At 31.4% G+C, this 14827-nt stretch overlaps 1 protein-coding gene across 8 annotated transcripts in view; it reads left to right on the forward strand.

Annotated features, from left to right (window-relative positions):
• USP25 (ubiquitin specific peptidase 25) overlaps positions 1–14454 on the forward strand; it is a 116929-nt gene extending 102475 nt beyond the window's left edge. For all 8 annotated transcript variants that reach the window (XM_088794180.1, XM_019748900.3, XM_019748902.3 and 5 more), the window contains 6 exons: positions 1818–1996; positions 3413–3491; positions 6446–6525; positions 10315–10438; positions 12536–12731; positions 13036–14454. In XM_088794180.1, coding sequence (XP_088650306.1) covers positions 1818–1996; positions 3413–3491; positions 6446–6525; positions 10315–10438; positions 12536–12731; positions 13036–13208 — 831 coding nt within the window. In that variant the 3' untranslated portion in view covers positions 13209–14454. The remainder of the gene's footprint in view (positions 1–1817; positions 1997–3412; positions 3492–6445; positions 6526–10314; positions 10439–12535; positions 12732–13035) is intronic.
• The last annotated feature ends 373 nt before the right edge of the window (positions 14455–14827 follow it).

The following is a 14827-nucleotide window of genomic DNA, read 5'->3' on the forward strand; positions in this document are numbered from 1 at the left end:
CTACTGTTTTAAATACCTATAGATTGAAAATTATGATACTCTTAAATACAGCAAAATCAAGAGATAAACATAATCTTAGAGTAAAAGAAGATACATATGTTTTTTCCAGCTCTTTAATAGAAATCTATTTACTATTTATAAAAATAACCACAGCCTCTATTTTGAAAGTAGGTACTAAAATTGGATAACTATTTAGTGTTATCATCCCTTGTCTCTAATCCCATAATATTTTAACAGACTCAATACAATTTATTTTATTTTGGTCATACTAATTCTGGCCAAGAGCATGATATCTGAAATATTTGAATATTCAAAAAATTCTGTAATAACCTATAACAATCATTGTCTAAAGGCTCTAATAAGGAAGAACAGTTATTGACTTTTAGTTTGATATTTTTTCTCAGATTTAGTATAGTGTGGTTATTAAAGGAACACGTGCCTTTTTTTCAATTGGAAAGTAGGAAGTTTTTGAAGAGTTCTAAGCAAAGCTTATGTGCGCTAATTAGGTATGCTAAGAAGTGAACCTTGATAATCTTACATGTCAAAATACAGTTAATTTTCATGACTATTTTTAACCACAGCTGTAAAACTTTAGAATCACACACACACACACACACACACACACACACACACACACACCTCCTAAAAAAGAGTTGGAAATTTTAATTGTAGCTATAAAATAATTATCTTATTCTGTTTACAGTGCTAATCTATATAGAAAAGACTTTATTAGCCTTCCCCTTAATGAAGTATAAGAATATATAACTACCACATTTCATTTAATGTTTGTCAGTTACATTTTCTCCCTCTGTAAAATACAGCCCCACATAGGTGCTAATATCTGTATGGCCAAGAATTGCTTAAAAGAGGCATGCATTTAATAAAGAAAAACCTTTCCAGTAGAATGGATATTTTTGTAATATATTTTGCATGCAGCCCCAAAATACTTTATGGTTAATAGGGCTAAAATTTAGATATGTCTAATATAAATAGTTTTTAAATTACCATCTTTAATCATATGGGCTTCTTGTATACACCAGTGTTTGATATATAACTTTACACATATTTCTATATGACCAGATATTTTCCAGATTATTTGTTCATGTGTGGAAGCGTATTAGTATTTATATCCCATTATAATTTGTTATAAATTATGAGGTGTTCCTTTCTATAAAGAAAATCTCAAACATCAAGAGTGGTAATATTAATAAGTAATTACACTAATAAAATGCAAATATTTTTGAAGCAACAAGGAATTCATTGTATGATAACTGCAATCTCAGGGCTTGCTTTTCATCTCTTATTTGTGGACTAATCAGCTAAAAGTTGTAGTGATATTGTTATACGTTCAAGAACCATCCATTTTCCTTCAGATATGAGTATTCTAGGAGTTGTATTTCAGCCCTAGAATTTGGGATATGAGATTATACATCAAACAGAGGCTAGAAAGCATAGGGTAAGAGAGACTTAGTTTCTCAGTCTTAGGATGCTTCTGATTAGGCTTTGACCAGGCTCTGATAAGTTTTATAAAATTACATAGTAAGCTTAGATGTATTACTTATTTTGCCACGTCTCTCTGCGGAAACAATAAGAATATTTATATAGTGAAGGAATAAGTTAAGGTTTATGTAGTCAGTTTTTACAAAGTTATTTTAAACTATGGAACATGGAACAATATTCTTAGATATACTATCTTAGATGTACTACCTACTTTAAAAGGAAAAAAAGCATTGGAATGCAAGAATAATTAAAGTTACAATATTGATTGATTTAATTATTATAATTAACCAAAATTGGCATTGTGTTACATTTTCTAGGCAATTAAGTTGGAGTATTCAAGGTTGGTTAAATTGGCCCAAGAAGATACCCCACCAGAAACAGATTATCGTTTACATCATATAGTGGTCTACTTTATCCAGAACCAGGCACCAAAGAAAATCATTGAGAAAACATTGCTAGAACAATTTGGAGATAGAAATTTGAGTTTTGATGAAAGGTAATTTGAAAATGTGAAATATCTAATTCATATGCTGATGTTGTTCTTGTTGTTTTGAAGCTCTCAATGCAATTTTTGAATGTTTGTGTAAGAACAGCACAAAATTTGACTTCACTTTTTTTTAACAGTTGCCTTGTAGTTCATCTGCAGTTTATAATCATGACCTTTAAAAGTTTAACTGAAAATAATTCAAATCGTTTTAGTACATTTTGTGAACCAAGGTACTGAACTAAGCAATATAATGATACACAGAAGATTATAACTACTACCCATTTGGGACTCAATATTTTAGAGAAATAAAGAATTTCTCAATCTTTACACTGGATGTTTGGGGTCAGATAAGTGGCTAAATTAATTTTGGTTTACCAAAACACATTTTTCTCTTAGAAGCCCCTATAAAACTATTTACTAATCTTAAAATTTTTAATTTAACCTAGTTAGAATGAATACTATTAAAAGTAACAGGCCTCATTGTAATCACATTTTAATTCTGAAATAAATGATTATCATTTTATGACTGTCTCAAAAATACTGAATGAAAAATATGTTTAGAATATGAGGAGAACTAAAGCTTCTAGGATTAATTCCTTCCTCAACATGTGTCAGTATTAAAATTTAGGATTAAGTGAAATAATACAAGTAAATGGTTTTGAACAGTATCTGGTAGAAAGTGAGTGCTCAGTGAGTGTTGACTGTTATTACTTTTGTGTAGAAAGTTGGCATCATGATTTTGTCACATATGACTACAAAGAGCTCAGAAATATGACTGATTATGACCCTTATGATCTGGGCTGTCAATGCACTGTTCCAATAAATATATGCTGTTGAATTTGGGGAAGGTATTTATGGAAAAATCACACTGACTTTTCATTCTTTGACAATTGTTTGTCCTGGGGACTGCAAATAGTCATTTTGTTTTCATAACCTAATTTCTGTTGTGCTTGAAAGACAGAGTAAGATGGGTGATAACTACATATATTTTCTAGGGATTTTTAAGCTATGATTCTCATCATAAAATTTATTGGAATATTTGCATTCATACCTGAAATATTAGGCACATTTTGGATTCCTTTTAACTGTTTACAGATAATGTCATTTGGAGGAAAATGTCTTTTGAGCTTGCTTAATAATATAAATTATTTAAAACAACACTTTTTTTAACCTATGCAATCTTTATTAATAAAATGTAATTTAAAATCCATATATAAATATAACATAGTTGCTGTCTTCTTTATATACTTCGTAGCTACCCAACATTGGTCCAAAACACATGTTTTTCACCTAAGTTTATTTGGGAGTTGTTTCCTCAAAACAGTATTGTTCAGTGACAATGGACTTCAGTTGCATGGTGTTGGGTAGTTTAATTTTGTATAACACACATTTTTCAGCTTTATGGATTATGTCTTTTATTTAAAGGTGTCACAACATAATGAAAGTTGCTCAAGCCAAACTTGAAATGATAAAACCTGAAGAAGTAAACTTGGAGGAATATGAGGTAATGTGCCGTTGAAGAGGTTAAACTGTAGATTAAGGAATTCTGTAGTTCCCTGATCTTCCTTTCATTTTAGCACAACTAAGCACCTGCGAAAATAAAACACAGAGGAGTGAAATAATCTGCCCGAAGTTAACAGAACCTGCATTCTTAAATGCTATAATGTACAGAACCCATGTTGTATTTGTTTCATTATTTGCTTCATAACATTTCGGGAGTTGTTAGATACTCATTTTAATCATTCAGCACAATATGTATTTGTCGTTATTGGACAGTGTTGTACATATGAGAGAGCAGGTACATAAGTACTGATATTGTGCTTGCAGCAATTTTTGTGCACAAAATTCTCTTCGTGTTTTCTTTGGCTTTAAAATAAATACTTTTTTTTGTTCAATTGCCAATTCAAATACCTAGTATTTCTTCAAACTTAAATTTAACTTTATACTATATATGGTATATATGTTTATATGTTTATTATTAAATTAATATTTATAATACATTATTCATATATGCATTTAACTATACAGTCTTTTTTAAATTTATAAATCTAGTAAATATTTAGTTGCTTTCATGAGTGCCTTTGGTTAATGTTTATGGAAATCTTAATTATTTTAGATTCCTATAAACAATCAGTGTAATTTACTATGTTATAACAGATAAAAGGAAAGATACAGAAAACACTCATTTTTTTATGAAAACCTTTAGCTAACCTGGAAAATAAGGTAACTAATCTGCTAGAGTGCCTCAAAAAACAAAATACAGCAAAATTACAGCAAATATATAGAATTGTGAACATCGAAAGCTTTCCTTTTGCGACCAGAAAAAAACACAGGGAGATCTGCTATCACTACTTCCATTCAGAATGGTACTGAAAGTTCAATCAGGGCAGTAAGGCAACAGAAATAAGCAAAAAGTAAAAGATTAGAAAAGAAGAAACAAAGTTATCGTTATTTGCAATTTTATACTTAGATAATATAAACAGAATCCACGGATAAATTTATTGAACTAATAAGAGCTTTGCAACATGCAAATCTATGTCAAATATCAATTTTATTCCTTTATATCAATAACAAATAATCAGAAAATGAAAATTTGAAAGATATCATTTACAATAGCATCCCAAACTGTGGAATATCTAGAAATGAATTTAACAAAAAATGTGTGTGACTTTAGGAGACATTGAGGAAGATCTAAATTAATGGATAATGTGCATCGTGTTTGGAAAACTTGGTATTTAAAACGGACACTTTTCCCCTAAATGGTTCATTGATTCGGTCCCTACCAAACTTCTAGCAAGTTGTTTTAGGAAGCTTGTTAAGCTGATCCAAAAATTTTTTGGAAATGCGAAGATCTCAGTCTAGTCTTGATATCCTTGAAGAACAAGATAGAAAGGCTTTTCCACTATTATGCGTGTAATAGTAACATTAGACTAGGTCAATTAGACCAGTAAAGCCTAATAGAAGATCTAGGAACATATTCACAAATAAATGGACACATAATATATATGAGAGACAGCAAGCAAATTGTTGCTAACTCTACCTCTGTCTCCAAAATCCAGAACTTAACTGTTAATTGTGATGTGATTCTGCAACCCCCCCCCCCCCGAGTTGCTTCATCACGTTGGATTCAGCATACTTTTATTCTGTAAATTTCTCATATTCTTTTAAACTGCAGAGCCATTAAATCTTACAGCTATTCACATAACATGTTTTTGGATTTTGTACATCATACATATCTTTGTCCTGCTCTAGGTCGGGGGTCAGCAAACCTTGACCTGCAGACCAAATCCAGCTCACTGCCTCCTATTTTTAAAAATAAAGTTTTATTGGAACACGGCCATTTTTTTATGTGTGCTTTCACACTACAGTCACATAGTTGAGTAGTTACAACAGGGACTGCGTGGCCTGAAGATCCTAAAATACTGACTGTCTAGCCCTTTGTAGAAAAGGTGTGCCTACTCACAACTCTACGGTAGTTCTGATGACAGTCGAGTGGAAATTTGAATACCTTCCCGGGAAAGCTAACTTTGTACTTGCAAGACAGATTTTGCCTTTATTTGTTATTAAAGTCTACTAATAGGAAAATTATGCCTCAAAAATTTAAATTAAAATGGTTTATATCCAGGGAGAATATAGTTGGCCAATAACTAATTTATATGTTTTTTTCATTTGCTTATAATAATGTGTATGTAAAAGCTTTTATTATCAGTATGTTGTTTAGGTTAATCCTATATTGTACTTTAGTTAATCGATTTTTATTAAATAAGTTAAATCGATTTTTATCAAATAAGTTAAGAAAAAAATCATGATTTTTTGTTTGTTTTCTAATGTTATAGGATGTCAGTTCTCAATTGTTTAGTCCTAACACATACACTGTATTGTTTTTGTTTGTGGAGATAGGACAGTGAAGTGTGACATGCACTTGTCCTTTTCATTCTATCTCAGATGAATAGACTATTTAGCTACCACATTTAAAATCAAATGTAACACAATTTGGCAAAATTAAAAGGTTAAGTAAATGTATTGTGATATAACATTTTTTTTTCTTAATTTGGCATCAAATAATAGTCTTCAAGCTTGGTTTGTGTTAAAGTAGTAACTTCATTTACCTCCTATGTTCAGTGTGATGTTGATATGTAACATTTTAATATGTTTTTATACTGAGGAATTTTTTGAGAGAGAGATAGCCTGATTGATTATCCTGCCTTTGTATTTCTGTTAACGTCTAATGAGATTTTTGTTTAGTTCTTCATCAGTGTCTAATAATTTTTACATTTATAATTTTACTAATAAAGTCTCGTTTATCAGAAATTAAAGTCTTGGTTTAAGTCTAGTTTATCTTAATTTTGAACTCTTTAATTCAAATAGTTACCAGAACAATGTATTACTTTGTGAATAGTTTTCATTGTAGTTTTAATACCTTCCTGTGAACACTTTTAATATTTCTTTCACCTACAGGAGTGGCATCAGGATTACAGGAAATTCAGGGAAACAACCATGTATCTCATAATTGGTCTAGAAAATTTTCAGAGAGAAAGGTAAGGGAAAATGGACACATCTGAAAAGAAGAGATTAACTTTTGTACTTAATTCTGTTCAGATAAGACCTTATCTATAGAGAAGATTTTATTCACACTAAACATTTTTAATAAACATTTTACTTTAGAACAGTTTTAGGTTTACAGAGAAATTGCACAGTTAGTACAGAGTGTTTCATATACCTCAGATACAGTGTATTTTTTGTTTTAAATTAGATCTATAAGGTTGGCATTAGTGTCTGTTTTTATCTGGTCTCAAACACTGCAGCTGAAGTTTAGGACAAAACGGGATCATATGGGAGCCTAGAAGTTTGCTGGGACCAAAGAAGCTGGTAGCCTAGCACGTGGAATACTGGTGTTCCCTGACGTCTGCCTGCGGGGCACCTTCCTTTTTCATATTCTGTCTGAGTCTAATCTTGACCTCACGTTAGAGACAGTGATTCCAGTGTGTCTCTTTGCCTGAACTTTCAGGTTCTATAAAAAATACAAAAAACGGACACATTGTCGATTATTTTTCATTTAAATTACAAATGGTTTTAACTGTAATATTGTTACGTATTATTATTTTAATTGTTACCAAGAAGAAAAGGATGGATATTGATTATTTACCATTACAGATACTCACTAGTTTGCATTTACTTATTTCTGCACATATTTCTTAATTCATATCCTTTAACATTAACTTACTTGACAAGTGATTTGTTTTAAAAAGTGTTGTATTTTAGATAGTGCTCTACTGCAGCCAGGTGAAAAGTATATTGATTTCTTTCTTCTTTTACTCTCCTTTCCCTTTCCCCTTTTCCACCCCCCACCCCCCACTGAGATAATGATGCTATTTTTTTTTTTTAATGACAACATAGATCTTTATTTCTGGAGCTATGCCATCCATCATGGTCGCCACCAACCATGTGTGACAATTGAAATTTTTTAAAACTGAAAATTTAATTTCTCAGTCAGACTAGCCACATTTCACATGTTCAGTAGCCTCATCAGGCTAGTAGCTATTGTATTGGCCAACACAGATACAAAACACTTCCATAATTACAGACAGTTCTGTTGGGCAGTGCTACTTTATTGGTTTGACAGGACGCAATGTTATTATTTTTACACATCACAATTTTAGAAGTATCACATAAAATTAAAAAGTAATGTTAATACTTGGATACAAATTATGAAAGTCCTAGTGATTGCATAATTTATAAGATAATTCACATTGGTCATTGAAATAAACTATTTTGATTAATAGTTCTCCTTTATTGTTATTTTTTTGGTCAAAGTTTTATTTCTTTACTGGGAATATTCAAATTCACAGTAGGATTTCTGAGATTTGTATTGATGTGAGAAAAATATTAACATGTTACAATTGACTAGTGTCTAAGACCAAAAAGGCATTTCCATTTTACAGATAAAGAAACTAAACTCCCCAATGTGATAATTTTGTCAAGGTCACACAACTAAGTAGGGAGAGAAAAATTAAAATAGAGAGACCCCTGTACTCTTTATAATTTAATGAAATCAGATAAGCACAGAAAGTATTACACATTTATCTCATTCAGTAAGAATTAAAAAGATTAAACTGTCACTTTCTAGCTCTCTGCATAGTGTACATTAGCTTTTTTAATTTAACATTTGATAAAGGTCTTTAAGATATAACTGGGAAATACGTTGAAATTTCATGATTTTATTATTCTTGTTCAAAGGTCAGTATTCTAGTATAGCAAATGTTAATTAAATTGGAAGAATCAACTAGAAAGTTAGTAATGGTAACAAATTGTGTTTATGGAATATTGTAAAGAAGTTAATTTTATCGCTTTAAATACAGCAGTTACCATAGCTAGCAGCATATAAAATACTGCCAAAAGTTTCTGTCAGGCTTGTTTTTAAGGAAAACATAGCACTTAAAAGGCATGAAAGGAACACTTATTGATGAGTCATTGTCAATTCTATGAATAGTGAAGTAAAATCATGTTTTTAGTAACCATAATTTTACAGTAGTATATGTGAAGATAGAGAATCTACCAGGCTCCGTAGTCTTATTTTATCAATAAGAATCTTGTAACCAGACTGCTGAATCTTACTCTGAATTATTTGAAAATGTGTTTATAAGACTTTAAAAGTTGATAAAGCATGGAACATTTTGTGCACCTCAGTCAAAAATTGGAACAAGGTCTCGGTTTCAGGGCTATTCTCAGGGAGGTGACTCAGGTCTAGGAGGCCAGATATGAATGTCATTCAGAGAAGACCTTTTTAACAGGAAACTTAATAGCTGTAAAAGAAAAGGTAGATGTGCCAGCAGACTCCTTCAACTTAGTGGCAAAAAACAACATTTAATATTATCATTTCCTTTTTTTATTCATAAATAAAACAAAAAAATCTTTAGTTGAGATTGTGTCCATATTATTTCAAAGTTAAGTTTCATAATACTAAGTTATCTCAAAAATGAATTCCTAGAAGAAGCCTTTTTCAATAAGTGTATAAAATAACTTATTTTTTTAAGACATAGTTTCAGGTATGTAATTTGACTTGTCACAAATGTGTACATTAATTTCCAAATCTACATTTAATCATTGGAGTATAGAATTGATTTGTATCTAAGCATAAGAAATTAAATAATAAACAATAACACTGATTGGCAGTGTACCCTAGAATTTAAAGATAGTTTTTTATTGTATTTCGCTTTTTATTACATTTTTCTGAATTAATCTATGGGAAGATATGTTATGATTGGACAAACTGAAACAATGGAGTTATGTTGAAATATCTTCTGTATTTCAGTTATACAAATATATGGCTGTATGTGTTTTGTCCTGTGGCATATTAGGAGAAGAATAATTATTTTAGAGGCAATTATAGCACTCTTAAACATTTTTCCTCTCCCTTTTTAAAAACCAGTTTGAACTTCATAATACCTAGATTTTATTAATATAACATACAATATTACTTACATTAAATACAATACAAAGGTCTACCCTGTCAGCTTTTTATTTGGTATTTTCTTTTGTTTGTTTGCATCCCACTAGGTTTCCCAGATTTAGAGGCATTGTTCTTTTCCCGTCCTACTTCTGTCATCTCCTTTGGATATTCTCCCCTCTGTCTTTATATTCTTCTCAACGTCTAGAACTGTGCTTATGCATCGAAAAGAAACCTGACCAAATAGTCACTGAATGAACCAAAAGATGTTTGTGATCAAAAAACAAAGTAACACCCTTCCTTCATACAAAAGGGATATTACGTTGTTAAATAAGTAGCTTGTTGACTTTCATATGTCTTAATTTTGACTCTAAATGGAAGACAACAGGAAAATAAATGCCAAAGTAGACAAAATGAACTACCAAAATCAATCAATTATGGCCTTTGTTTTGTTTTGTTTTTTGATTTTTGTTTTTTACTTTTAAGGTATAACTATCTCCTGATTTCAGATGTATGCTTTTTAAAAAAATTTTTTTCAGCTATAGTTGACATTCAGTGTTATTTTATATTAGTTTCAGGTGTACATTATAGCGGTTAGATATTTACCAGTGATGCCCCCTTATTAGTCTAATACCCACCTGACACTATGCATAGTTATTACAATATTATTGACTGTATTCCTTATGCTGTACTTTACATCCCCATGACTATTTTGTTTCTAAAACAATGCTCTCAGGTGTATAATGCATTCGATGACATTTTTTATCATAATGTTGTTCTGGATAACCAAAAATTTAAATGTTTATTTAAAATGTTTTGTAATTCTTGTTGACTTTTTAAATAAGAAATACTAATGCTATATGTTTTTTTTCATTTTAAGTTACATAGATTCCTTGCTGTTCCTTATCTGTGCTTATCAGAATAACAAAGAGCTCTTGTCCAAAGGCCCATACAGAGGACATGATGAAGAGTTGATATCACATTATAGAAGAGAATGTTTACTAGTAAGTTGAATACACATAGTATGTCTTTACTTTATCTTTTTGTCTTACATTGGGCGAATTTTCCAAACTCACATATATAAGTGATTTGCTCTATAAACTCTGATGAGGTAGCAATCATGATGATGTCTATAATCAGGTCTGCTCCCTTAAGATGAGAGAATGCACTCAGTTCTTTATCCCTTCTTCATGGATCCCAAGTGTTGCACGTGATAACCCATAAATGTTCTTAAAATGGGATCGGTATGGTTACATTTTTATATTTAGATTTTGTTCATCACTCCACCACTCCCTTTTTTGGTAGAAGAGGAATGGCTGCATAGAGCACAAGGAATTACCATTATTCCAGAAAAATGATAGGTAGGTCTGAGTTTTTATAAGTAGCAGTATAAAACATCGGTCAAAGGATCATGGTAATACAGTATCCTTTTTTTTCACCTAGTCATTAGTAGTTTTTTCCTCAAATGTTTTTACTCTCTTTATGCTGAATATTGCTGCTATTACAAACTTTTTAAAAATCTTTATAGCAGTTTTTTTGTACCACAAACTTATGTACCATATTGGATGAGTGGGAAGAAAAAAGTAGAGTCATCAAAGCTGCATGACTTTCTGGTTTTGTGTTTGGCTCTGGGGAGTCTTAAGAGGGTAAACAGTGTTGGTTTTGGGCAGGTTATATTTTAAGGTATTTCCAGGACATGTTTTAATTCAGTCTTTCCATTCATTCAGTAGTTACCAAGTCCTTGATTTCATTTGCTTCACTATTTTCTATACCGTCTTCTTCACACCCTGTGCTTCTGCCTTACGTGAGGCTCTCACCCTCCTTCCTCTGTCCCCTCTGCTTCTTGATTTCAGTCGCCACCCCTTTCTAGTCTGTAATCTCATATACTACTTCCAGAATTTTCTGAAGACAAGCCCAATCATGCCAAACCTAACATTAAATTTCAGAATAATAACTTAATATGTCTTTGCATATTGTAAAAATTATAGTAGATACTTCAAGGCTAATCTCATTTAATCCTCTTAACCACTATGTAAGGAAGTATAATAATAGTATCTTGTTTTTCAGATAAACTGAAGCTAAGAGGTTACTTATTTTCTCAAAATTAGGTCATTGGTTGGTGGCTGAGTTAGACTTTTAGCATAAGCCCCTCTGCAAACTAAAGACAAATTGCACAAGAATGGCATAATATAAACACAAATGATGTAATTTTTATTTAAAATTCAGCTTAAAACTATAGTCATTTAAAAATCATATGTATCATGCTATAAACACAAGATTTCAAACATAAACCCTTAAATATTATTGCTCTTATTTTACCTGTGTTCCTTATCTATCTCTTACGTCTCTATTTTTTATCTTAAGGATTTCTCAGTTCGCCTAGATCAGGAGTCAGCATACTGGGCATGTGTGTGCCCTAGCCCATCACTTGTTTTTTATAAATAAAGTTTTATCAAAACACAGTCATGCTCATTCATTTACATATTATATAAGACTGCCTTTGTGCAACAATGGCCGGGTTGAGTAATTGCAACGGAAACTATTGTTCTTGAAGCCTACAATATTTCCTATCTTGTCCTTTACAGACAAAGTTTGCTGATCCCTGAACCAAATTGTAAGCTCCACGAGTTTTCTTTTAATCACTTGGGTACCCCTGCATCTAGAACAGTTTTGGGCATATAACATGAACTCAGTAAGAATTTTCTCAGGGGCTAAATGGATCGATTACCTTTATATTGTTGTCCCAAGGAATATATTCAGTTGACATTTATAGAGAAGATAATGAAGAGTTTTTCAAAATTAATATAGAGTCTGAATTTCCTTATTTTTAAAATTACTTTGAGTGCTTATTAAATTTTAGAATTGGGAGCTCACCTCGAGAATAAAAATTGGCACCTATAGTGATGATCAAAGTAGTATTAGCTGAACATGAACTTTAAAATCATGACAACAGTATTTTCCCCATTTATTTTTCCTGATTGCTCTTTGTTCTAATACTGTTCGGAGCATACTTACTAGATTGTCTTCAGTATTTACACATACAGGTGTTTTTTATTTCATTAAAAAGGAAACAAACCTATTCTTTTTCTCGTTGCATTAAGAAATTAAATGAGCAAGCTGCAGAACTCTTTGAATCTGGAGAGGATCGAGAAGTAAACAATGGTCTGATTATCATGAATGAGTTTATTGTCCCATTTTTGCCCTTGTTATTGGTGGATGAGATGGAAGAGAAAGATATACTCGCTGTGGAAGATATGAGAAATCGATGGTGTTCTTACCTTGGACAAGAAATGGAAGGTGAGTTTAAACAATGCTAGTGCACACCTGGGTTGTTGGGATTAAAAGCAGTTAGAATTAGGTGTTATTTATTCTTTTCTTTATACTCGGTAATATTCTCGTCATTACTTTTTTTATTTACAAACTAAGCTGTTCACACTAAGCCGTTGCCATTTATATTTTACCTCTTCCCCCAAAATAGTAATTACTTTATATGAAAAGACAATATGAACTGACCACTCCAAGTTAATAATTCATGTTGAAGATGGTAATTTCTCTCCCTCCCTCTCTACCCTTAGTTACCTTTAATTGTTTGTATTTGCAGCACATCTCCAAGAGAAGCTGACAGATTTTCTGCCAAAACTGCTCGATTGTTCTACAGAGATTAAAGGCTTCCAGGAGCCGCCGAAGTTACCCGCATATTCCACGCTGGAGCTGTGTGAGCGGTTTGCCCGAATCATGCTGTCCCTCAGCCGAACTCCTGCCGATGGAAGATGAACGGCACACACTTGCCCTATACACACTGTATAAACTTGTTTTAGTCCTTAACCCTTGCCTTCTTGTCACAGGGTTTGCTTGTGCTGCTATAGTTTTTAACTTTTTTTATTTTAATAACTGCAGAAGACAAAATAACTATACAGACTTTAGCCAGACTGCAAACAATAAAGCTGAGAATCGCATGGCACTCAGACTTTATTTCATCCAGAACTCATGTCTAATTACAAATCTGATTGATTTTATTATGGCAAAACCATGTTTTCGCCACCTTTCTGTTACAGTATTACTTTGCTTTTATCTTTATCTACAAGCTTTCCATTCAGTCTGGATCCTTCCATGACCACAGCCATTTAAGTGTTCGGCACTGTGTACGATACATAATATTTGGTAGCTTGTAAATGAAATTAAAGAATAAAGTTTTATTTATGGCTACCTATGTGTTTGTAAGCAGGTATATTGTATATTAGTGTATTATTTTACTTATATAAATGAATTTTGGGGATTGTTTAAGATTGGGTAATGAATAGGTTAATACAAACTTTTAATTTTGCTCTGTTAGCGCATTGAAAATTTACTAAATATTTGACACTTAAATATAGCTATATTTTTTATTAAGTTGTTAAACTTAATATGCTATCTAAACCTGTTTTGAATTCAAACCAGGTTTTCAGTGAATTCTAATCAGGTTTTCGGCTGATATTTAAGTCAAGTACACTGAAACTTTTAACCTTTTCTTAGATTAACCTTCTATTTTTTTATGTATTTACAAATAATATAGTAAGGTGACTATTTCAAGAGATACCAGAAAAAAATACTTGAATAAGGGCTATTTAATAGTGAAACTTATAAGAAATATGTATATGTATATATACACAAACACACACGTGTACACATACACACACATTCTTCATAATGGAAGATAATGTTTTGAATTATATAATCATTCTATTTTTGTAAATTGTATACCACTTTAATTGAAAATGTTCTCTACTAATCAGTGCTGTGAAATGAAGTTGATATTGTTGAACTAGAAGTTACGAGTATCTTACCTGCTTTTATTTACCTCCTTTTCAAAAAGGAAAAAGATGTAGAACATTTTATGGATGGAACTTCTGTTTAATGAAGTAATGTTGTGAATGAAAGTCAATGCTTTAAAGGTAATCATGTTACCAACAACCTATTTTTGAATTTATAAAAATTTCTTTATAAACAATACTTTGTTAGCATAGTAAAATCTATCATTATACTACGTGTATGTTTGTTGTAGCGTCGCCAAAACTAGTGCTTTTTGTAAGTGCCTCTCGCAAAAGGCCCTGACGGAGAAAGAAAAAGAAAATACTAAGTCATTAAATGATGCTACTCATAAAGGTATCAGCTGCTAAAGTATTAATTACAAGGAATTGGTACTGTTTCTGTTGTGAAGTTAGATTTTGCCGATTGTAGCTATCAGAATGTGTTTTGGTGTAGATTTTAAATTCTCTACTTGAGCAGAAGTCATATTCTGCATTAGTTTTCAAATCCGGTCAAAAGTTTAGAAACTTTGTATGTATTATCAACACTTTGTTAATTACCTTCAGTATTTTATGATATTCTACCATAACGGTAAAGTGGTGTGTGTG

The sequence above is a fragment of the Rhinolophus sinicus genome, chromosome 17 (assembly GCF_057876585.1).
Source record: "Rhinolophus sinicus isolate RSI-liver-muscle chromosome 17, RSI-T2T, whole genome shotgun sequence".
In the NCBI taxonomy this organism is placed as follows: Eukaryota; Metazoa; Chordata; class Mammalia; order Chiroptera; family Rhinolophidae; genus Rhinolophus; species Rhinolophus sinicus.